The sequence below is a fragment of the Heterocephalus glaber genome, unplaced genomic scaffold (assembly GCF_053883595.1).
Source record: "Heterocephalus glaber isolate CG9 unplaced genomic scaffold, H.glaber_assembly_v1.0 deba00001689, whole genome shotgun sequence".
Lineage (NCBI taxonomy): Eukaryota > Metazoa > Chordata > Mammalia > Rodentia > Bathyergidae > Heterocephalus > Heterocephalus glaber.
The window spans coordinates 11,205,442-11,228,819 of NW_028258414.1; the positions used below are offsets into that span (position 1 = coordinate 11,205,442).

A 23,378-nucleotide genomic window follows, 5' to 3' on the forward strand; every position below is an offset into this window, starting at 1 on the left:
CTTCCACCATGCAGGAGGGATGACAGGGTGGTGAAGAAGCTGCTGGACACAGGAGGTTTTGCCGAGCACTTGGGCTCAGTTGGTGGCAGCTCTTGGTTATCATTGTGTGTGTGCCTGAGTTCCCCAGACTCTTTTCATCTCCTTTTTTTCCCCCTTCCCTCCCTGATTTAGGTTCCTCGAAGTCCATAAACCTGGGCTTTCCAAGCTGCTCCGCATCCTGGCCTTTGCGTACCCCTACATCTGGGACTCACTCCCCATCTTCTACAGGGTAAGGATGGCAGCAGTGGGGGTCCCTGCATGCCTGAGCTGCTGGGGGTCAGACAACCACACTGGGCACTGCAGGACCCACAGAAATAGAGACCTGGGAGTCGGGCAGGGCCTGGCAACTGGGGTTTGGTGAAGGGAGCGGGGAGTGAGCTGTGGAGGTGAATCTCTGGTACTTGCTGCCAGTCCTGGGCAAATTCTCTGTGCCTTCATTTCCCCCATCTGAAACATTATCATCATGCCACTTCTGGGGTGTGTGACCGATTCTGAATTCTGAGATACCGTGTATAGCGCCAGCTGGTGGCAAGAATCCAATCCATGCATTACCTTATGTTATCATCAGTTAATGTACGATTAGTATAGAAGGAAAGGTATGAATAAGGATCTCAGAGGACAGACGGAACCAGTGTAGAGGTGACTGCCTGTAATCCCAGCACTAGGGAGGCTGACGCAGGAGGATCACTGTGAGTTGGAGCCCAGCCTGACTACATAGTGAGTTCAAGGCCAGCCTGAACTAACAGTGAGATCCTGTCTCAAACTAAAAACAAAACAAAAGTGAATTCAGGTGTGAATAGACAACTATCTACTCTACTGACTGCTACTCCCAGAAAGAGTAGCAAAATATCCAGTATGATTTTTCTTTTCCCTTCCTTTTCTCCCTCCCTCCCTTCCTTCCTTCTCCTCCTCTATCCCTCCCTCCCTCTCTTTTCTTTTACTTTTGTAATTGAATAACCCAAGGCCCTGGGGAGCATGTGGTGGTCTGAAGACAGCTGGCTTGGGTCTCACCCCTTCCACATGGAGCAGGAGTCCCACTGTCCCAGTCCTGAGCGTCCTCCCTGGGCCTGGGCCTGAGATGTGCGGGCCTCCTGCAGGTACCGAGAAGGGAGAGGCCCGAGGCCTGGCCTCCTCTCAGGGCTCGCTGTTTCCTTAAACACCTGCAGCTCCTCCTATTCCCGGGGGTCAGTGCACAGAATGAAGCCATCTTGTACCACTGGAAGCACATGGCCATGACCCTCCTGGCCTCCTTCTTCTACTCAGCACACCTGCCCGAGCGCCTGGCTCCAGGCCTCTTTGACTATGTGGGTGAGTGTGCGTGGCTCTCCTGGCTTGGACGGGGCCACCCTGACACTTGTGGCTGCCAGGGGCTGGGGTTGGGGGCGGGCCTGCAGGGGCATAGGCAGAGGCCTCTCTGGCCACCCCCGTCCAGGCCCAAGGCTGCTGCCTGTCTGGCTGCTCCCCGCCACGCTAAGGTGAAGTAGAGGGGGCTGGGACCAAGTTGGGGGCTGTAGGAAAAATACCCTGGGTGTTATTTTGTCAGCATTCTGGCTTCTCAAATATTCAGTTTGCTCCCCTCTGTCCTGTCCTCCTGGGACCAAAGGGGCAGAGCCAGACAACTCCTTATGGCAGGTAGTCACCAGAGGTTCCCCATCCTTAGTCACGGGCTCTGCCCAGGTGGAAGCCCCTGCTGCACGGGAGCTGGGCCCTGTGGGACCTGAGGGCCCGGCCTGGTGGCTCAGGCTGGCCGCCTCGTGCTCTGGCCAGGCAGGGTGGAGGAAGCCACTTTCCTCAGCAAGCACAGGTCAGCCCCACCCACTGCCTCAGAGAGGCTGGGTAGAGAAAGCTGGAGTCACGCCCTCTCCCTCTGAGGAGAAGCCACCTAGCAGAGGGACACACAGACTTGGTGGCAGGCAGGCCCCTGAGTTCAGCCTGAACAAGGCCAGGGTGGCACCTCGCGGACACCTACCCGGGAGTCTCGGCCCTTCTTCCACACTCTGCCCCCTCCTGGGGCTGAGCTGCTCTGGCTGGGTGCCTCCTAGGGTTCTTCTTTTTGTCTCACCAAAAGAGAATCCATTTTTTTTCTTCTTTGTTTTGTTTTGTTGTGCTTTTGGTTTTCTGAGACAGAGTCTTGTTATGTAGTTCAGGCTGGCCTTGAACTCACGATGTGGCCCAGGCTGGCCTCGAATCTGAGGTGATCCTCCTGCCTCAGCCTCCCAAATGCTGGGATTACAGGTGTGCACCACCATGCCCAGCTTATAGGCTTATATTGCTTTTTAAATATAGATTTATTAAAAATAAATAAATAAATAAATAAATATAGATTTATTAAGGTGTGTTTTATGGGTTAAATGATCTTCTGCTGCCAAGTATACAACTCAATGATATCTTCAGTCTATCTACCCCATTGTACAGTGGCCACCCCCATCCATTTTAAAAGGCCTTCACACCCCAGCACCACCCTTGTGCCCCAGGGCTGTGGGTCCCCATCCCCACCTTTGCCCGGGTCACCCTTGCTAATGTCCTCTCTGTCTCCATCGCACTCACCCCTCCTGCACACTTCCCATGAGTGACTTCCAGCAGGTGGCCTTAGCATCGCCTAGCGTTGCACCCTTGGCCAAGGCTGCCATGTGGTGACCACCATGGCCCTTGTGTGTTTGCCGCAGGTCACAGCCACCAGCTGTTCCATGTGTGCGTGATCCTGGCCACGCACATGCAGACTGAGGCCATCCTGCTGGACAAGGCGCTGAGGAGGGAGTGGCTGCTGACCGTGTCCCAGCCCTTCTCCTTCCTGCAGATCGTCGCATCCCTGCTCCTGTGCCTCATCTTCAGCCTCGGCAACATCATTTATTTCTCTGCTGCCCTGTATTGGACTCCGGAATCAGAGTTACAGAAAAAGGAAACATGATTCAGGCTGGAAGCTTCCAGTGCCTCGTGTCACTTCAGCGGCGACTCCCCATGCTGTGAACTGGTGGTGTGGTTCTGGCTCACAAAGGCCGAAATATCTCCAACTCCTGGGTGCTTTTGAAAGGGTTCACACCAGAGGGTATTTAACTCAGAGATTTCTCTAAGTGGGCACTGATTCTGGATGGTGATTTTAAAATGGGCTCAAGTAAGTCCTTCTTTTCTCTCTTTAATTGAACCCAGGGCTTTGGCACTGTATTAGATCCTGGCCGTCTTCAAACTTTTATACTTTGAGACAGGAGCTCGCTAAATTGCCAGGCTGGCTTCAAACTTTCCTGCCTCAGCCTCCCAGAATGCTGGGATTACAGGCATGCACCACCACACCCAGCTGCCCTACTCTTTAAAAGTTGAAATTTGTTGGGTGAACTTCATGCAACGAAGCTTCTTCCAAGGCTTCCAGAGTGGCCTGGTAGCTCCTTTGGGAGCATGAGAGGAAAGGTCCCTAGAAGGACTTGGGAAAGAGGGAGGAGGGTGAGTGGGAGCCCTGGAGGCTGGGGAAACACTCAGAATTCAGACACCACCTTGGCGAGGGAATGAACTGGGGTGGAATTCTCTTCCCACAAGTCCATTCAGCCTTCAAAGTGCAAGTTTCTACATCATAATGGATTTGGTGATTCTCCTCCCTCAGCCTCCTGAGTGCTGGAAATTGTTTTGGTTTAAATCCACAGCCTGTGGCTGGGTGTCATGTTGTATTATGCCCTGTCCTCTTGTTGTCCATTTGAGGTACAAAGTATTATGCAGTGCCAGTCAAATGTGTTAAATTGTGGAGGTGGACGAGGGAATTCCAATTGATTGTGCTTGTTGTCACTTTTGTAACCCAAGAGAAGTACTGTGTTTGGAGATGCGATGCTGTGAGCCTTCCAGATATGCTGCTGAATTTAGGATTCTCATGCACAGGATGTTAAATACCTTGCTAGTGGGCCAAGCACATGCCACATCCTCAAGCATTACTGTGAGTCAGAAACACCAGGTAAAGCTTGTGACAAATCCAGATTCCCAGGTGGCTCAAGGGGCTCTGCTTTACTAGGTTAGGTGTAGGTTTTGGAGATCATCTGCCTGGAGCAAGTGCCTCCGATGGTTCTGATGCAGGGGGACCAGGGGCCTAACTTGGAGTCACGCTAGCATCACACATTCCTGAAGGCACAGGCTCTGTCGGCTTTGCTGGGTGGATGCAAGCTGCAGCCCCTGAGCCCCTCAGGGTATGTCTCCCACTTCCTTTCTCCATAAAAATGGAGTCTCATGTGTCAGAGTTTTGCCAAAAAGAAGGAATAAATAAAGCTGGGAGATTATGAAGGAATCTCTGATACCAAGAACTGTCACAAAAGACACTGCAGAGCCGCAGCCTTGTACAGAAAAATCCTGCAAGGACATCTGACCAGCAGCTGCCTGTCCAGCCTTACACACACCGATGGCATCTCTGCTATTTGTCCTTGTAGCCAAAGGTTACTGTATTGTTTTGAGAACAAGGCATGGAATCCTTCTCCTCTGGCCTCTGAAGATGTCCCCTGGCCTTGACCTCCTTGCACATGCACATAATGGATCACAGCACCAATAATCCCTTAGTGATGCCCATTCCCAAATAAACTCATTATCTTTGGAGAATCCGTTGTTTAAATTGACAGTACATGGGCTGGGGATTTAGCTTCAAGGCCTCTGTAATAGCTCATCATCTAATGCTCTAAGGACAACTAACAATTCATATTGGATGATAATGGTCAAGAAATATGATTTCATTATTTTATTATCTGTTTACTTCCTCTGGGAGAAGGGCAGACTGATAAAATTATATGGGCTGCTACATTTTGGGTACATTCATTGCAAGCTTCAGGATGAATTTTGCTTTGGGGCAATGATCAGATATTGTTAGTAGAATCCCGTACCAGCGGGGTCTGTGGGCTTCTGTCTCTTCTCACTGTAACTCCATTTTCTTTTTCTTCTCGGACAGGGTCTTGCTATGTAGCCCAGGTTAGCCTTGAACTCATGGAGATCCTCTTGTCTCAGCCTTCTGAGCGCTGAGATTATAGGCCTGTACTACCACACCCGGTTTATAACTCTAATTTTATAGTGAAAAAAGGTATAAAGTTTAAACACCTCTTTCTAGTAATGCCAAAGACAAAGTGTTTCAAACTCTCATTTAAAGGTAATAAAATAATGTTCTCCATTTTGTTTAGAGATAGCTGGAAGATTGTGGCTGATCAATGTGAAGGACTTCTAGATGATTTAATCTTTGCTTATGCTACTTTTTCATCATGCTTGAAGATGAGAATAAAACATAGAATCAACAGAATAAGATCAAGTATTTCATAATGTTTTCTTATATTTGGTAAACTTTAGTCCTATTGTATGATTTTGGACAGTGTTTTCAATTGTAATTTTTTTTTAAAGTTTTGGATTTTTGAGACAGGGTCTCACTGTGTAGTTCAGGCTGGCCTTGAACTCACTATGTAGCCCAGGCTGGCCTCCAACTCACAGTGATCTCCTGCCTCAGCCTCCCGAGCACAAGTGCTGGAATTACAAGTGTGTACCCGCACTTGGCTGGAATTTTATAATGGTTTTTCAGTATGCCAATTGTGAAGATTCTAATGTGGAATGAGAATGAGTTAACAGATACTAATTATCATTAAGTATTAAGTAATAGACGTTAGATGTCTAATATGGGTATAGTTTTACCCGAGCCATCCCAGAAAGCCAAAATTGTTGGCAAGGGGTTGGCTGAAGACCTCACTGGAGTTTTTTTGTATGTATATGTGTATATATGTGTTTGTGTATTCTTTGTTTTTTTAAGACGGGGTCTCACTAGGGAGCCCAGGCTGGCCTCAAACTCACAACAATCCTCCTGCCTCAGCCTCCCGAGTGCTGGGATTACAGGCATGCACCACCACACCTGGTTTGGAGATATTCTTTACTGCAGCAGTTCTAAGCTCTTAGAAAATGTCTTGAGCCAGGTATAAATAAAAACAGGTAGTAGATGCCTGTAATCTCAGCACTTGGGAGGCTGAGGCAGGAGGATTGCTGTGAGTTCAAAGCCAGCCTGAACTACCCTGCCTCAAAAAAAAAAAAAAAGTCTCAGTACACTACGGCATGTGACATACTCCCATGTGACAGCTGCTCACCATGGCAGGCTCAAAAAACACTGGTGAGGGAGACTTCTTTCTCTTTTCCTTGCTTGAGAAACATGGCCCCTGTGATGGACCCTGAATACCTTTGAATGAGGCCCCTTGGTTAATTTTATCTTCCTTGCTCATTTTCCAGTGCTCAGCTTTTAGAGAATAATGCAATCTTTTTTTTCTTCATTATTAGGGATTGAACCCAGGGCCTCATGCACACCAGGCAAGTGCTCTACCACTGTGCTTTATCCCCAGCCCTTTTTGTTTTAATTTTGAAACAGAGTCTTGCTAAATTGCTGGGGCTGGGCATGAACCTGCAAGTCTCCTGCCTCAGCCTCCCCAGGGCTGGGATTACAGGAGAATGCCATCATGTCCAGCACCATCTTGTTTTGAAGAATGAATTTGTGGTTGTTGGTAGAACGCTGTGGGAAATTTAGAAGCTTTTTGAGTGCAAGTGATCTAGATATTTGATTCAATGCAGTCTTTGTTGGCTGAGCCTGACTTCCTGGTCAGCGGTCACAGCAATTACCCACTCCCAGTGGGGACATGTTCTGCCTTGAAGTGTGTATAGAGAAAGCAGATAAAAGAGTGGATTCATAAAGCCATCCTGATTCCCTTTTGGTTCAGTCACGTTTTACCTGCTACTCTGCAGACCCCTGGGACTCAGCCCCGGAAGAGATCCCTGCACCTGTGACCATCGGTGAGCCATGGAACTGGGCATCCAGACCAGACCAGACCAGACCTTCCTCCCTGGCGGAGCCGGCACTCTGGCTGGGCAGAGACAGGCCGGAAATTCAGGAAATGCCAAGAGCCTGCAGGAAATGAGCCTGGTGCAGGGTTTTGGGAGGACAGGGAAGTGCAGGTGGCCTGGATGTGGCTGGTAAGGTGATGCCCAAGGACAGGCTCCAGGGGCAGGAGGAGCTAGGCTGGGGAGGGGATGCCACAGGTGGAGACAGGTGCTTCACAGCCCCCAGGCTGGCACTAGTGCTTCTTACGGAAATCACAGAAATCAGGCCAGTGTTTCCTGAAGTGCTCCGCTCTGGAAGGCAACTGGATGACTCAGCTTTTGAGGGATTCTGAAATGTCCCTTGCTGTTCTTCCCAAGGGCTTGCTGAGGGGCTTTTCGGTCCCTTTGTACTTACATGGAATGCTTCAACTCAGCGACAGTTCTCTCTGTCCCATGCAGACCAGGGCGTCTCATCTGTCTTCCTGTTAAGCCACAGGTTTCTGCAACTTGTTGAACTTTCACCTGCTCCAGAGTAGAACCGAAGGACCTCAGAGATCAATGAGTTCAGGCGGTCTGCACTTTGCTCATAGATGTCATACACACACTGGGGCCCAAACTCACTGACACGAAGTACCTAGGGAGGGTTTAGGGATCCTCCAGTTTTGGATTTTAAGCAAAAGCCTCAAGTGATTTTTAAGATCAGAGTATAAGAAACACGGATAGGGCTGGGGATTTAGCTCAGTGGCACCGAACCTACCTGGCAAGTGCAAGGTCCTGAGTTCGATCCCCAGTTTAAAAAAAAAAAAAAAAAAAGCACTGATATGGTTCACACATTTTTTTAATTTTAATTTTTGTAATGGTAGCAAAGTTTTATTATCAAAGGTAGGAAAAGAAACAGGCTCTGCAGAGCGAGTTTGGGCCAGTAAAAGTAGGAAAAGGAGTACACCCTACAGCTTGAGGCTGGGCCACTTTGCAAGAGAGAACAGAGTGGTAGCATAACCCAGTTTTTAAAACATAATTTCAGACTTAGTGAAATGCCACAGAATAAACTGGGTGTGAAGCATCTCTGTAATCCCTTCACTCTGGAAGGTTGAGGCAGGAGGATGGAAAGTTCAATAGCCTGAGCAATTTAGTGACTTAGCAAACTGCGTCTCAAAAAATTTTTTAAAAGGACTGGGGATGTAGCTCAGTGCTAAGACCCTGGGTTCAATCTTTAATACAACAAAGGAAAAAAAGAAAGAAAGGAGGAGAATGTTGCAAAACTGTACTTTTTACTCTCCTACTTTTTGATACTTGTAACTCCTTCAATAGTGAAAAACTTGCTCCCATTAACTACAACATATTTACTTGCTCCATCTGAGAATATACTGTGTGTTTTAGGATTACCAATGCCTGTGTGAAAAAGCCTACTAGTTAGAATTCACTATATGTTTCAAATTTCTTTTGTCTTCAGGCTGGGAGGTATAGGGTAAATGGTCTAAATTACTTGGATGTAGTTATTTCCCCTTCTCTGTGTGAGTAAGTTATTCATTTGAAATACAGTTCAGATTACTTGTTTCTGTGTGAATTTTCCAGCCTTTCCTTGGTTTTATGAATCCGTCTTCTGAGTATATAAAACATACACAGCTGACCATTCATTTTGCAGATGGCCTAGGGGGAGATTCCTGGGAAGGTGAGTCTGCATTTCTTCAAGGGTCTGCCCTTGTATTGGTTAGGGTTCTCCAAAGGAAAAGAATCAATTAAAAATATATTTAATTATGCAAGGGGGTTTTTAGATAAGCTTACAGGGCCAGAAGCAGGATGTCCACAGTGGCTGGCTGTGGGATGGAGTGTCAGAGAATTCTGCAGCTACTCAGTTCAGGAAGCCAAAGAACAAGAGGGATCAAGGCCGCTACGCCAGTTGGAGACTGAAGGCCTGGAAGCTCTCTAGAGAGTCGCTGGTGGAGTCCACGTGGAGAAACTGGAGAAGCTGGAGCTTGGTGTTCACAGGTGACAGCAGTGGGAAAAGACACCCAAGCAGAACGGAGGGGAGGTTTTCAAATGCAGGCTACTTCCTTCTCCTCTCCCTTTCATTCCATCAGGCTATAAACCCAGGGTGCCACCCACAATCACTGGGGCGGCCCCCTTGGTTTGCTGACCCACAAGCCAATCATCTTTGGAGATGCCCCACTGACACGCCCAGAAGCGGTTACTAATCTCCTAGGACTGGCTAAATCCAGTCAATTGCCAGATCACAATTAACCCACACAGCCCTTCTTCAGCATCTCCATCAGACCCTCCCAGCTAGTGTGGCAATGTCTCATTCACACCTGTCACAAGCCCCACAATCCTACCCATGAGAAAAACCTGTCTTTGTGCAAGTAATTATACTGGTTTCACTCATAATCACAAAAAGTAGAAGCACTAGGTGCCTGTCAACTAATGAATGCGGTGTCAAGTATTCACACCAGGAAGACGACTTGGCAGTACAAAGGACACAGAGGTCTACAGCACAGAGATAACCCCCCAAACGCTTATGGTGAGTGAAAGAAGATTCTGGACAAGGCAAACGATAGGGGACTCAAGAACGCGCTGGCAAGGGCTGGGAGTAGGGGGACGAGGGGCACAATGGGATTTTTGAGTATAATGGAAATACAATTTATTAAGATAAAAAATTAAAGTTTGTTACTTATATATATCAACTGTCCACCATGAACATAACCATTATGTACTGCAAACATGCAGTAATGAAAAATTTTAAAAAGAATAAAACAATAAAAAGTATACATTTGACTGGGGTGGTGAGAGAATGTCAAATGTATAGAATAACACACCCGAAAGGGGTCTCCTTGGAGCCTTGACTGAGTCGGCTCGCCCTTTTTGCGTCGTCGCCTAGGAGACGAGCACCACTTCCGAGGGCGCGCTCCCCCGCGGCCCCGCCCCTTCCTCGTGAGCGAGCACTGATTGGCCCGTTTGAACAGCGCCTGGCGGGAGCACGTCGGGACTCGCAGCGTCGCCGCCGGCCTTTCCGAGCGCAGCGCCTCTGCGAAGTCCGGCGTCGCCTTTTCTCGGCGTCTTTTCTCCTTGTCCGGCTGTGCCCCGCGTCTCTGGCGTGTGGGGCACACGAAACCTGCTGCCATGGAGGCAATGTGAGTTCGGGGCCCCCGAGAGGGTGGGGACGGGCGGGACCGGGTTGGGGGCCGGGCCTGCGCCCCTCACGCTGCGCCTCCAAGTAGGGCTTCCCGCTGTCCCCTCTCCGAGACCCCGATCCCGTTGCTCCCGGCGGCTGCAGACCTGGGTGCCCACCGCCACGCCCGCTGCCGGCAAGGGGCTCCCGAAGTCGGGGTTCACACGGCCCCTAGGATCTGCTGGCCGGTGTTACCCCCCCGCCTAGCGTCGTCACCGCCCTTGCTACTATTCCTTTCCTCCCCGGCCGATCGCGTTTTGCAGAGGGGTGCGGATCTGGGGACGCCCTGAGTACAGTGGTGCTAGAAGACCCTGGGGACCGCCAGGCGGTTTCTGTGCCCGGGAGCCCGGCATCCTGGGTCGCGGGCAGTGGCCTTGAGGCCTAGCCAGTTCCTTTCGCCGGCGCTCTCTCTGTCCCCGGGCGGCCCCGCCCCAAGTTAACGCCCGCATTTCTGCCCTGGTAGGCGACGCTAGCGGACCGCAGCGTCTTTCCCGGTTGAGGAAGGACTTCTGTGAAGGAGAGGGTGGCTAGACGCTTGCAAAAGGACAGTCACTTTATTAAGAAGTTAGAGTCAAAAGTCTTTTTTTTTTTAATCTTCGGTAATGGGGATCAAACCCAGGGCCTTCGCACTGAGCTCCATCCCCAGGCCCCTTTTTTAAAATTTATTTTTATTTTGAAGTAGGATTTGCTAAGTTTCCCAGGTCGGGCTCGAAATTGCAGTCTTTCTGCCTCAGCCTCCTAGAGTGCTGGAATTACAGGTGTGCACTATACCCAGTTAAAATCTCTATATTTGAAAAAGGATATATTGAGTTCGTGCAAATCAAGAACATTAATTTGCTTCTGCTTCATCTGGGAATATGTTGAGAAAAATAATTTAAAAATCTGTGGTCCAAACCAGTCATTTTACTTTAATGTTAAATGGTGGGGAAATAAATGAAAATGACATTTTCTATTTTTCCTACTTAAGAGAGCAAGGTGTCCAGTGTGGTAGTTTGAGAGAGCCATAGGGCAAAGGAGAGAAATTGGCAGTTTGAGACCATAGCGTTGAGTATTCAATGAATAGTTCTGCGAAAGCACGCTCTAGACATAAATTTTAAGAGTATATTCTCCCCTGTGCATTTTTTTTTTCCCCTGTGCATTTTTGTGATTGAGGTTAACGACTCGTCACTGTGCCTGGAAATGACTGTTGACATAGCGTGTGCTTGTGTACATGTGTCTCTAGAGGTAAGTGTGGGCAGTTATTTGTAGTGCTTCTGTAGAACTATTGCTCAAGAAAACGTGCAAGCTATTTAAAATACAGAAGTATTAAAAATAAGGTACATTGGGTGCCAAAAATAGATGCTACAGGAAACTTAATTACTTTTAGATTACGTATGCCACCTTCTCCTGCAGCTTATTATTAATGTTATTTGGGATGGAGTGTTTTGGAACGACTACAGAAAAATTTTATAAGCCCGAGGAAGGTTGGCTTTGTATGAATTATATGTGAGGTCTTTGTATGTTAGTGTTGAACTGAGGTTTTAATTTTTTTATTTTTTCATGGCCAGGAGAGCTAAGACACCTAAGAAACCTGCAGTAAAAAAAGGATCCCAGAAGAACCTCAAGGAGCCGGTGGGGGTAAGTTTTCACCTGGCTTGATGCGTGTGTGTTCTTTCTTCAGTCCTTTTCTGTCTTCTGTGTGTGCTTGGGAGGGAAGAAGGAAGAGGTGTGGAAGCGGGCTAAAAAGAATTGATTATATTTACTGAATTGTGTCTACCTGGTTCTAGCTGTGCTCCTTAGTAGGATTAATTAAGTCTTGGCAAATGCGGTCTTTGACTGCATTATTCCTGGTTGATTAGTGGTATAACAAATCAGAAGTCTCTGCCTGGGTTCATTTCATCCTCCTTGGAATGGGGGGAGATTTTGTGCTCAGACTTGAGTGCCCTCTCCTACTTGCATGTGGTAACCGGGGACATGTTTCCAACAGAGCCCTGCACTCCAAGATTCATAGACTGGTGCAGCTTGATTCCCTTGAATGCCTCCTCATAATTGCAAGTGATTTCAGGCTTGGGAACTGGCTTTTAAAATAAGTTGGAAAAGGGCCGGGGATTTAGCTCAGTGGTTCTGGCACTTGCCTTGCAAGTGCAAGGACCCGAGTTCGATCCCTCGTACCAAAAAATAAAAAATAAAATAAGACAAAATAACATAAGATTGGTTTGCTCAGAGGTATTTTAAATCCACCTCCTTGCCCTGCCACTGGAGTAGGACAGCAGATGCTTGGGGACACGATTGGATAGGTTTTTCCCAAGGTCCCCCCCTTTTTATACTTTCTGTATTAAATGTTAGGTTGAGCTAACAAAGTTTTAACTGATATCCAATTCCAAAGAATTCTAGCAGCTTTTATTTACTATTTGGAGAGATTTTTGTTAGTTGCAAAGCTTAGTCATTTGTGCACAATATAATAGTGAAAGACAACCTGTACAATTCGATATTTTTGTTATCCAGATCTATTTGGATTTTATGCATATTTTGAATCTTTTCTCATGTCTAATGTATCTGTTTCCATTCAACAATCTTCAGTAGCAGATTTTGCTTTTCATGGCTCTGAGTTTATATTGGTCTCATAAGTTGAGGAACCGAATGTTTGTTGAATGAATGAATGAATGAATGAATGGGGAGCTTAAGTGAGAAATGAGGCTGAATGGCAACCTCCTGGTTTTCCAGGTGTACTGTAGGGTGCGCCCGCTGAGCCTCCCTGACCAAGAGTGCAGCTGCATCGAGGTCATCAGCGACACAACGGTGCAGTTCCACCCTCCCGAGGGCTACTACAAACTAAACAGAACTGGAAATGACAAGGAGGTAATTCCTACCAGAACCGGCTTGTCTTTACTTGATTGAGTTTCCTGAATGGCTTTTCTGTTTTTGAATTTAACAGAGTTTTGTACGTGATCCCAATTTTTGAAATACGTATTTCCTTTCTCATAAGCACTGTATCTAAAGCGTTTTGATTTCCAGGATATGCACACATCCGGTGCGCTGGAGTTAGAGGACTGCTTTCGGGGCATAATATTAGGGAGAGTTTAATGGGCAATGACAGGATCTTGTGCTGGTCAGTTTTACATATACACTTTCACGGTCACAAGCATGCACCCCCCACACCTAGCTTGTATCAACCTCTTAGGAAGTATTTTATGTATAGTACGATACTGAGTAAACTCAGAAATACAAAGTTGAGCTCAGTTGGACTAGTGTTGCGCGGAGGTGGTAGCTGGAGGTAGGACATCTGTAAAGATGAGTAAGACAGTCCTTGCCCTGATGGACATGACAGCATAGTCGGGATGGGTAGCAGACAGGTAGCCCTCATGCAAGGCAGCAAGTCGAGTGCTTCGGGACCAGGGGAGGACGGAGGGAAGCGGACTCCCTGCTGTCTTCTCTCCTTTCCACTGCTGCACATTCTTTGTGCACCTGTGGCCAGGACCCGGCCCTCTTGGAGAACACCATGGCCTCCGCCGCTGCATTTGATGCGGGCCTCTCTGTCCTCAATGCCTCAGCAGCCTCCTTCCGGCAGCCGCTCCAGGCTCCTTCCCACTCTCCCTCCTCCTTCACCGCCCTTTGCTGGCTCCTTGTGGTTGAGCCTCTAAATACAGAGTTGAGCTGCACCCAGGGCTCTGTTTTCTTTTATACTTTCCCATGGCTTTAAATGTCGATTATAGGTAAAAAAAAACTCTGGGATTTTCATCTCCAGCCTAGACCTTTTCTTCAGCTCTAATGTTGAGTATCCAACCACTTACTTGACATCTCTGCTGGATGTCACATGGCCATCTCAAGTTTTAAGTGTCCAGAAAGCAACACTTGATTTTTTTCCCTTCTCTCTCTCTTTTTTTTTTTTGCAAGGATGGTGGTGGTGTTTTATTTTTGGTGTCTTTTGAGACTGGCTTCAAACTCTCAGTCCTCCTGAGTACTAGGATTACTGTTGTGTGCTACTGAGCATGGCTAAATTACTTTCTCTTATCTTTTTTTTTTTCCTTTTTGGGCTTCTAGACAAATAATTTTTTAATGTTTTAGTCTTTTTTACCATGTAGAAAAGAAATAAATGGAGTTAGAAACCATCGTTACTCTCTTATCTCCTGTTCAGTTGCCCTGGGCAGAATCCAGGAGCTTAATTTTCAGATCCTGTCCTCGGCAGATCCTCTGTTCAGATCCCAGCACCTGTGGATCCTAACAGGGCTACTCCAAAGTGGATCTTGAAGCACTCTTTTTGTATCCAGCCCCGCTGCCACTGCTGTATCCCCTTAGTCCCCGAGACCAGAGCCGCTCAAACTGTAGAGAAGGAATAGTTTTTTTTTGTTTTTTCACATTTGCTACAGGACAGCTGATGCTGCAGTGCAGCTTGTGCTAAATGGAACCAGCTGGGCGAGTTTGATGACAACCTGTTTGTGAGCAGAGCCCACGGGACCCAGGCTGAGGTGCTGCAGCCATGGTGTGCTGACAATGTTTCCAAATGCTGAAGTAGCCTGGGGACAAACAGTTCTCAGGCTCGCACTGATTTGCTAACCTCGCTTTGAGCTGACTTGGACCACACTGCTGCAGCAGCCCAGCTGGACTGTCTGCTTCTCTTGGCAGTCTTCATATCGGACGTATTCCACAGAGCAGCCAGGATGCTCTTTTAAACCATGAAGGAGATCTTATCATTTTCCCATTTAAAATCTTTCGATGAATAAAGTCTTTCAAGAGGCAAAATGCTGTGGCACCTGCCTCCTGTTTATCTCTCCCAGTAGTGTTTAGCACTTAAACAATCTTTTGGATTCATCAGATAAGCCAGAGCCCTGCCTTCAAGTGCCGCCTTAACCCTGGGTCTTGGAGCTCTTGGACCCTCTTGAGCACTGGGGTTACAGGTGTGCACCACTACATATTAGTCACCACACTAGCTACTGCTATTCTAAATGACTTTTTATCCAGAAAAGTAGAATATTGTATGAAGTAATATTTAGAGATTTCCACAAATCTGACTAAATCATAATACCTTTTGATCTTCCTTGTCACTTAAAATCAAATCAGTCTTGTAGTAGACTTAACATTTTTTAATTATTATTATTTTCTCTGTCCACAGACTCAGTACTCCTTTAAGCAAGTGTTTGCTGCTCACACCAGCCAGCAGGAGCTTTTTGACATCGTGGCGAAGCCCTTAGTAGACGACCTCATTCATGGCAAAAATGGTGCGCTTCTTGGGAGTTTGGTGGGATTTCCCTGTTTCTTCTCTTCTGATAAAACTTTTTTTTTTGGTACTGGGGATTGAACTTGGGACCTTGAGCTTGCAAGGCAGGCAGCAGAAGCACTGAGCTAAATCCCCGGCCCCATCTTCTGATAAAACTTTGATGTTTATATATTTGATTTCTGTTTCTCTTGAATTCAGGTTTGTTACAGTAATATTAAACTTGCCGTTTTTGAGCAGGTTAATTTTCGTGTTTTTTGCTTATAATGGGAGGCTTTTTTTTTTTTTGGTCCTGGGGATCGAACTCAGGTCCTTGCGCTTGCACCGCAGGCGGTGAAACCACTGAGCTAAGTCCCCGGCCCCAATGGAAGGCATTTTAACACGGGACTTTAACGCATCATACTTGCTGCACCTCAGGTCTTCTCTTTACATATGGCGTGACGGGAAGCGGGAAAACTCACACCATGACAGGTTCTCCGGGGGAAGGAGGACTGCTTCCTCGGTGCTTGAAGATGATCTTCAACAGTGTAGGGCCATTTCAGGCTAAACGCTATGTGAGTATCTGTCTTCTGTGCTGTGCCTATTTTAGTTTAGCTTGTTTTGTTTTTGTTTCTGCTTTTTGGGGGTTTTTTTTGGTCTCACTGTGTAGTTCAGGGTGTAGCCCAGGCTGGCCAAGAACTAATGGTGATCCTCCTGCCTCAGCCTCCCTAGTGCTGAGATTATAGGTATGCGCTACCACAGGTGGCCTGTGTTGTGCGTATTTTATACAGGCCCAAGATGCCTCTGGACACAGTGGTGTTAGGAAGAAGCAAAGTATCAGAGCCATTTTGAAACTTAAATGATACACGGCTCATTTCTTAAATGTGTTTTGCACTGTGTAAGTCAAAGTCTAAAAAGCACGGTTTGATTTTTGCCCCTCCTTCAGGTTTTTAAATCTAATGATAGGAATAGTATGGAAATTCAGTGTGAAGTCGATGCCTTATTAGAACGTCAGAAACGAGAAGCCACACTCAACCCGAAGACACCCTCCACCAAGTAAGTGATCACATCTGCGGGTCACTGGCCCCAGTGTGAGGAGCAGAAGAGGTGGCTGCGGGATGGTGAATGGTGTCTTTGCTTGGGTGTTCCCTCTGGTTCCCAGCCCCTGGTGTATGGCATTGTTGTGAGAAGCTGTCTCTGTGTGGGAGATGGTTAGAGTCTGCTGGGAAACTGGGAGGGCCCAGGGTGGGCTGCTGGGGTGGCAGCAGACTTGAGTAAATAGGAACAAAGTGGTTTTGTGTACTCAGCCTTGGAGCTTTAGTTTCCCTGTGGGATTGTTAACTTTAGATCAAGACTTACAGTGAATAAGACTGATTTTTTGTTTCTGTTTTTTAGACGACAAGTAGATCCAGACTTTGCAGATATAATAAATGTACAAGAATTCTGTAAAGTAGAACAAGTTGATGAAGATAGCGTCTATGGTGTATTTGTCTCTTACATTGAAATATATAATAATTACATTTATGATCTGTTGGAAGAGGTGCCATTTGATCCGATAAAGAGCAAGTAAGTAGAGATGAGAGCCCCTTAGCTGTTCACCTAGGGGAAGTCACTTTCCCTTAGCGACCCTTTATTTCTTCAGCTAGAAATGGAGCCAGTGCTTGCATTTGTTTTGAGGATGGAATGAAGTAGCTCAGACATTATGTAGTCAATGTTCAATGAGCACTTTTATTACTAGCAAGATAGTGGCTGTTTTAGGGGACCAGTGGGCTCAGGCATATAAGGTAAAAAAGTGACCCAAATATTCATCTTGGCCATTACTTTGGAGAGCTCCTGGCCCTCAGCTGTGCTGAGCAGGTCCCCGGATTAATTACATAAGGAAGCATCCCTGTTGATGCAGGCTGGGGCTCCCTTCCGAGGACCAGACACTCCGCATGGGGAGTTTTGCAGCCTCTTTAGCCCTCTTGTCTTTGCCATCTCTATGTTATGGATCACGATGTACAAGTAGTTCTCTGACCATGGCTGATTAACATGAAGTGACATTGTGTTGTTACTCTGCCAGAGTTCAGACTGTGCCTTAGGTTCCCTGGGTTTTGCCTTTCGGAAGCAGAAGCCCAGTTAACATCAGATGTCACAATAAGTCTGCATTTGTGCCCGAGCTGACTGTACTCTTTTGTCTAATGTTAGTATTGTATCTTGTTCCTATGTGGAAGGTTTTGTTCCCCAGCTAAAAGCTGTGCTTGAATGCCATCTTTATTAGGGCCTCTCAGTACATCCATGCTATACAGACCTGTGTCTTATATTTAATTTAATTTGTGTAAGCTGAGTATGGTGGCACACGGCTGCAATTCCTGCACTGTGGATGCTGAGGCAGTAGGATTACTGTGAGTTCGAGGCCTGGGCTACATAGTGAGTTCAAGGCTAGCCTGAACTACATAGTATGAACCTGTCTCAGAAAACCAAACAAATTTAGCTTGTGTGGATCTGCCTCATGGAACACATTGGAGAAACAGCTGGATTTAGAAAATCATTAGACTGAGAACAGGTAGTATGTGCAGTTGACTTCTATGAAATGTGTATGAATTCTGTGTGGCTCTTACTGAATCACATTTCAGTGAAGGAACTTCCTTTGGGGTCCTTGAATTTACAGAGTAGGTAGTTTAGCTAACTAAATATAAATGTTTTAATTCTAGACGTTTTTGTGAAGAAAGAGTCCCCTTTTTTGCTTTGCTTAAACCTTCTGTAAATGCCAACTTTACCAAGGAACTTATTTTTTGGACTATTCTTTACCCTTGGAGTGTTAGAGGTGTGTGTGTGTGTGTGTGTGTGTGTGTGTGTGTGTGTGTGTGTGTGTGTGTGTGTGTGTGTGTGTGTGTGTGTGTGTGTGTGTGTGTGTGTGTGTGTGTACGGGGGATTGAATATAGGGCCTTTGCATTTGGCTATGGCCTCAGCTGTCCTCTCCGCTTTTTTATTTTTTGAGACAGAATCTTGCTAAGTCACTAAGTTGCTCAGACTTGCAATCCCCTTGGCCCAGCCTCCCAGAGTGCTGGTATGACAGGTATACACCACTATATCTGGTGATGCTTAATTTTTATATCAAATTGTTGATTTTACTACTTTCCTCTTTGTTTCAAGCTGCTAGCTGTCTTGACTCCAGTTTTGTGTGTATCCATTTTCCTAAACTTTGGTAATGTCATTCATTACTTCCGTGTCTGCCTGTGTGCCATGTTTTGGCTTGGTTTATTTAAATTGGGATTCTTTTCAGAGCACCCTGTCTTGATTAACTAACTTATGCAAAGAAAGACCATCAAAAGTGCCTGTTTATTTCCTTGAATGAGTTTACGAGGGTGCCTGTTAGCCATCTGATTCAGATTTAATTTGCTAGGGTGGTGTTAGACCTGCCTCTCTGAGCTATTAACTTTTATTGTTTTTGTTTGTGAGACAGGGCCTTGCTTTATAGTTCAGGCTGGCCTTGAACTTACTATATAGCCCGGACAGGTCTCAAACTTGAGCCAGTCCCCCTGCCTCAGTCTCCCCAGTGTGGGATAATAGGTGTGTGCCACCATGCCCAGCCTGTTTTCAGTTTTTTTAGATAGGGTCTTGCTGTATATTCTAGACTGGCCTTGAACAATCCTCCTGCCTCAACCTCCCCAGTGCTAGGATTGCAAGCGTGCACAACCACACCTGACAATTTTAGTGGTTCTTAATGCAATGAACAAATATTGGAAGTGGAGGGTTTAAAGATAACCTCTCATTGTACTTGTTGCTAGTCTGGGCAGAAATGCTGCTCTGGAAGCTGCAGCATCTACCTTATTCCTTTGGTAGGTGGAACAGTTGCAGGAACCCCGGGAGGAGCACTGATTTTGTGTATGTGATGCTGTGTCTCTTTCCTAAGGAGAAGGGTGCAGATATGCTAGTGGCTGGTGCCTGTAGCATGTTTGCATGTAGGTTTTTACTGGCACTGGGCTGGCTGCTACCTTTGCGCCTTTCTTGCTCCTGAACTATCTGATCTTGGAAAGAGTCCTGCTGCTGCTGGTGTAGCCCAGCTCTGTCATGTGTGTGAGAGCAGAACCAGTGGTGCTGCAGTGGTTCTACTGTGCTCTAGTTTATGAATGTTTAATGTGCTTTATTAGTGAATCAGAGCAAAGCTTTCACAACAGAATTGCTTCCTGTTACCTGTTAGTAAGTAACCTCACCTGTGTGCCCTTAGCTTCATGCTCTGGCATGTTTCTGAGGTCTTAGGTGAGCTTATCTCCAGTTAACAATAGAGTTGCTAAGCAATGTAGTTCTAGTCCTCAGTGAACACATTAGTATCTCAATATCACATTATCACATTAGTATCACTTAGGAATCTAACCTTTTTCTCTTTCCCACAGACCGCCACAATCTAAAATGCTTCGGGAAGATAAGAGCCATAACATATTCGTTGCCGGGTGTACTCAAGTGGAAGTGAAATCTACTGAAGAGGCTTTTGAAGTTTTCTGGAGAGGTGAGAAACACAACTAGAAGTAGAGGAATGTAAAATATGGGTTGAACCCTGAGAGTGGGTTCTTTAATTTGACAGCAGTTCTTTTTGATGTATTGGAAAGTATGTACAATGAAATGATTAAGTAAAGGTATGATCAAGAATTTCTCTGTCATCACAGGCCAGACAAAGAGACGCATTGCTAACACGCACTTGAACCATGAGTCCAGCCGTTCCCATAGTGTGTTCAACATTAAATTAGTGAAGGCTCCGCTGGATGCAGATGGGGACAACGTCCTACAGGTAAACTGCAGAGTGTGGGGTTGCTCTTGGCCTCAGTCCTCAATTTCTGGAATTAGAGTTACATTACAAAGGTATCATTGCGATAAAGATTGCTCTAGAATTAATATTTGCATAGCTGATACTTCAAGATAATTTTTTTTCTCATTAAATAGTATAGTTTTGAGAAGCTGCTATTGAATCTGCGAACCTGGAATTTTGCTATGAAAAGGATTTACATATTTTTAAAAATCTCTTAGAATAAGAATGTGCAGTTGATTATTTTATCTTTAATGATTCTTTTGTATGGGGAAATTTAGTTAATATTTTTAAATGTCAGCAGTTTACTTTTCAGCATAAGTACAGTTACGGGGTGGCCAGTGGTTTCAATTGCTTATCTTCTGGCAGATAGACCAGTGGGGCCCCACCTGCTGATCACTATTTGCTGCCAGGCCTGGCATGCTTTTTTTTAGCACTGGGAATTGAACTCAGGGCCTCATGCATACTAGGCATGCTAGGCAGGCACTTTGCCACCGAGCTATATCCCCAGCCTCAGACCTGGCATGCTAGAAAGCTTCAGCAATCATTAACAGTATTTGAGCCTGAGTACACAATTAATAACTGTAAGCCATTTAACTGTAATCATAATACTGTATCATGAAATTGTGACATCATGGTGGTTTGTAGGTGGCAGGAAGAAATGACTCTGCAGACTACCAGAATTTGAATTCATATTCCTATTTATTTACTAGCTGTCTGATCTAACTATAATAGTCTGATACTATAATAGAACCTCCTCCTAAGATTGTGTGGCGGTGCAAACCTGTAATCCCAGCACACTGGAGGGCTGGAGCAGGAGGACTGCAAGCTTAGTTCAGCCTGGGCAACTTTGTGACTCAGCGGGACCCTCAGTAAATAAAAAAGGGCTTGGAGTGTCACTCAGTATGAAGGCCCTAGTTTCAATCCTTAATAATGGGAAGGGGGCGGGGTGGCTTGTGAGGATTAAAGGATGTAATGTTTATGAAGTTCATAATCCAGTGCTTGGTGTATAGTCACAATGAATGTTATAGCTGCTAAGTAAACACATTTTAGCTAGAAATGGGGTATAAATCAACCTTTCATATACACTTGGTTTCCTTTGAATCACTTCACTGAAAAGTGTGCAGGGTGCTGGAGATAAAAGTGGTGAAGACCGAGTCCCTCTGCTGCCAGGGAGCCTGAATATTCTTTTTTTTTTTTTTGGTACTGGGGATTGAACTCAGGACCCAGTGCTTGCAAGGCAGGCGCAGTGCCACTGAGCTAAATCCCCGGCCCTTGAATATTCTGATGTAGACAGAAGACCAGACAACAGACAAGTGGTGGTTTAATGTCATGAGTGTGTTTATCATACACTTGAAGCAAATGCTCTCCTATAACACGTGTCCTCTGCCTCTCCTGCCCATTTTATATTGAGCAAATATCGCATTGGGTAGGACTTACTGATTTGGTGACTTGATTCTGCTTCACGAACACTGTAAGCCATTATAACTTATTTTAGGTTATTGGCTTTGTGATCCCTTTCAGGAAAAAGAACAAATCACTATAAGCCAGCTGTTCTTGGTAGATCTTGCTGGAAGTGAAAGAACTAACCGCACCAAAGCGGAAGGGAACAGATTACGTGAGGCAGGTGGGTAAAGCATCTTACTTATTTATTGCAGCTTTCAAAAACTTACATTACCAGTTTATTATCTACTCTGTCAATGGCAGCCGTAGCATACTCGTCATTTTAGATAATTTACATTATACCCAACCAGCATAACTAAAGCAATGTCACTGACCTTTAAACTTAGCTTCTAACTCATCTATTTGCTAACACAGAGACCAGAGCACGATGGAGCTACCTGCCCTTAACACAGTTCCAGTATGAATGCATTCTTAGGCACGCTTGGGTCTAATCAAGTGATGTCTGTGGTCTTAGAGGCTTGATGTATCTGTCACGCTTGCCTTAGCTAAGAAATCCAAACAAGATTGGTCAGACATAACAAATATGCTGCTTAGGAATCCTTGTTGAGATGCCAAAGGAACAGAGTTGGCTGGTTCCTAAGATGCTCAACAGTTGTGACACATGTACCCTCTGGGCCAGAGAGGACTCTAGACTCTTGGTGGAGCCAGTGTGGCCCAAAATGGTCATGCTTTGGAGAATGCTGTAGAGAGGAGATTTCAATATGAGGACATTAAACATCTGTCTCATGTACATTCTCTATAAAACTAGAGAAGCCTGCTGGGTCATTACCTGCAATGTTGCCTTTTAGTAGAATCCCAAAGGATGTTTCTTAACCTGTATAGAAGAGCTACTGTAGAAACACAGCCTGGCCAGGTGTGGTGGCGCATCCCTGAATTCCCTGCACTCAAGAGGCTGAGGGAGGAGGATCACTGAGTTTGAGGCCAGCGTGGGCTCCATAGTGAGTTCAAGGCCAGCCTGAACTATAGAACAAGACCCTGTCTAAAAAAAACAAAAATGGAGAGAGTCTAGACCATGTATAGACCACTTTTTAAAGTGAGCCATGAAAATGTTTGGTTCCCATCTAATAGTCAATATGAAGTTGAGATTTCATAGGCATACACAATACACCTTAGCTACTACATTGCTTTCAAATGCCTTCTGTGCACGTTTTCCTGTCAGGTAACATTAATCAGTCACTGATGAATCTGAGAACATGTATGGAGATCCTGAGAGAGAACCAGATGTACGGAACTAACAAGGTCAGTGTCAGTCAGCATCGACCACTTGTATGGTTTTGTTTCTGTGTGTTTGCCCTGTGTTCTTATATTTGAATGTTCTTTTAGATGGTTCCGTATCGAGATTCGAAATTAACCCATCTGTTCAAGAACTATTTTGATGGAGAAGGAAAAGTGCGTATGATCGTGTGTGTGAATCCAAAGACCACCGATTACGAAGAAAACCTGGTAACTTTCACTTATTTATCCCATAAAATCAAATGGTTTGTCTTGTTGTTTTTTTAGGGAAGACAGCTATTTAAGGTGAAGATTGGCATTTTGAACATTTTATAAATTGAGGCAGAACCACTGGATATAGAAGTGAAATAATAAATAATCTATTTTTGCTCCATTTAGTGACTTCTGAAAGAGGACTTGGAGATGCTTGTCTTTTACAAACCACATTTGTTTTGTGTTGCAGCAAGTCATGAGATTTGCAGAAGTGACGCAAGAGGTGGAGGTGGCCAGAGCAGTAGACAAGGCCGTGTGGGGCTTAACACCTGGGAGGCGATTCCGAAACCAGATCCGAGGAGGCCCAGTTGGAGATGGTATGATGTGGCCTTGTAGCTTCTACCCACTGACTGCTCTGGCTCTTAAGTTTTAAAAAATCTATTTTATAAAAGGCAACTGTTCACATCCCTTCTCAAGAACCAAATGCAAAAAAAAGTTTAAACCAAAATATAAATGAGATTTCTTTTGTTGCA

The 23,378-nt window shown here is 45.7% G+C and overlaps 2 protein-coding genes across 22 annotated transcripts in view; both read left to right on the top strand.

Moving 5' to 3' along the window:
• Nucleotides 1-4,605, top strand: part of Paqr5 (progestin and adipoQ receptor family member 5) — a 39,763-nt gene extending 35,158 nt beyond the window's left edge. For all 18 annotated transcript variants that reach the window (XM_004855570.3, XM_013076246.3, XM_087199217.1 and 15 more), the window contains 3 exons: nucleotides 172-268; nucleotides 1,206-1,347; nucleotides 2,706-4,605. In XM_004855570.3, the coding sequence (XP_004855627.1) occupies nucleotides 172-268; nucleotides 1,206-1,347; nucleotides 2,706-2,947 (481 nt within the window). In that variant the 3' untranslated portion in view covers nucleotides 2,948-4,605. The remainder of the gene's footprint in view (nucleotides 1-171; nucleotides 269-1,205; nucleotides 1,348-2,705) is intronic.
• Nucleotides 4,606-6,022: 1,417 nt separating this feature from the next.
• Nucleotides 6,023-23,378, top strand: part of Kif23 (kinesin family member 23) — a 28,145-nt gene continuing 10,789 nt past the window's right edge. Inside the window, exons 1-15 of one of the 4 annotated variants that reach the window (XM_087199208.1) lie at nucleotides 6,025-8,826; nucleotides 9,236-9,355; nucleotides 9,713-9,965; nucleotides 11,551-11,620; nucleotides 12,707-12,841; nucleotides 15,093-15,198; nucleotides 15,612-15,748; nucleotides 16,120-16,229; nucleotides 16,569-16,739; nucleotides 19,550-19,662; nucleotides 19,820-19,941; nucleotides 21,481-21,583; nucleotides 22,580-22,659; nucleotides 22,744-22,863; nucleotides 23,096-23,222. In XM_087199208.1, coding sequence (XP_087055334.1) covers nucleotides 9,955-9,965; nucleotides 11,551-11,620; nucleotides 12,707-12,841; nucleotides 15,093-15,198; nucleotides 15,612-15,748; nucleotides 16,120-16,229; nucleotides 16,569-16,739; nucleotides 19,550-19,662; nucleotides 19,820-19,941; nucleotides 21,481-21,583; nucleotides 22,580-22,659; nucleotides 22,744-22,863; nucleotides 23,096-23,222 — 1,405 coding nt within the window. In that variant the 5' untranslated portion in view covers nucleotides 6,025-8,826; nucleotides 9,236-9,355; nucleotides 9,713-9,954. Of the gene's footprint in view, nucleotides 9,356-9,712; nucleotides 9,966-11,550; nucleotides 11,621-12,706; nucleotides 12,842-15,092; nucleotides 15,199-15,611; nucleotides 15,749-16,119; nucleotides 16,230-16,568; nucleotides 16,740-19,549; nucleotides 19,663-19,819; nucleotides 19,942-21,480; nucleotides 21,584-22,579; nucleotides 22,660-22,743; nucleotides 22,864-23,095; nucleotides 23,223-23,378 lie in introns of all 4 variants that reach the window. The other 3 variants (XM_013076268.3, XM_004855567.4, XM_013076269.3) reach the window with 3 other exon arrangements.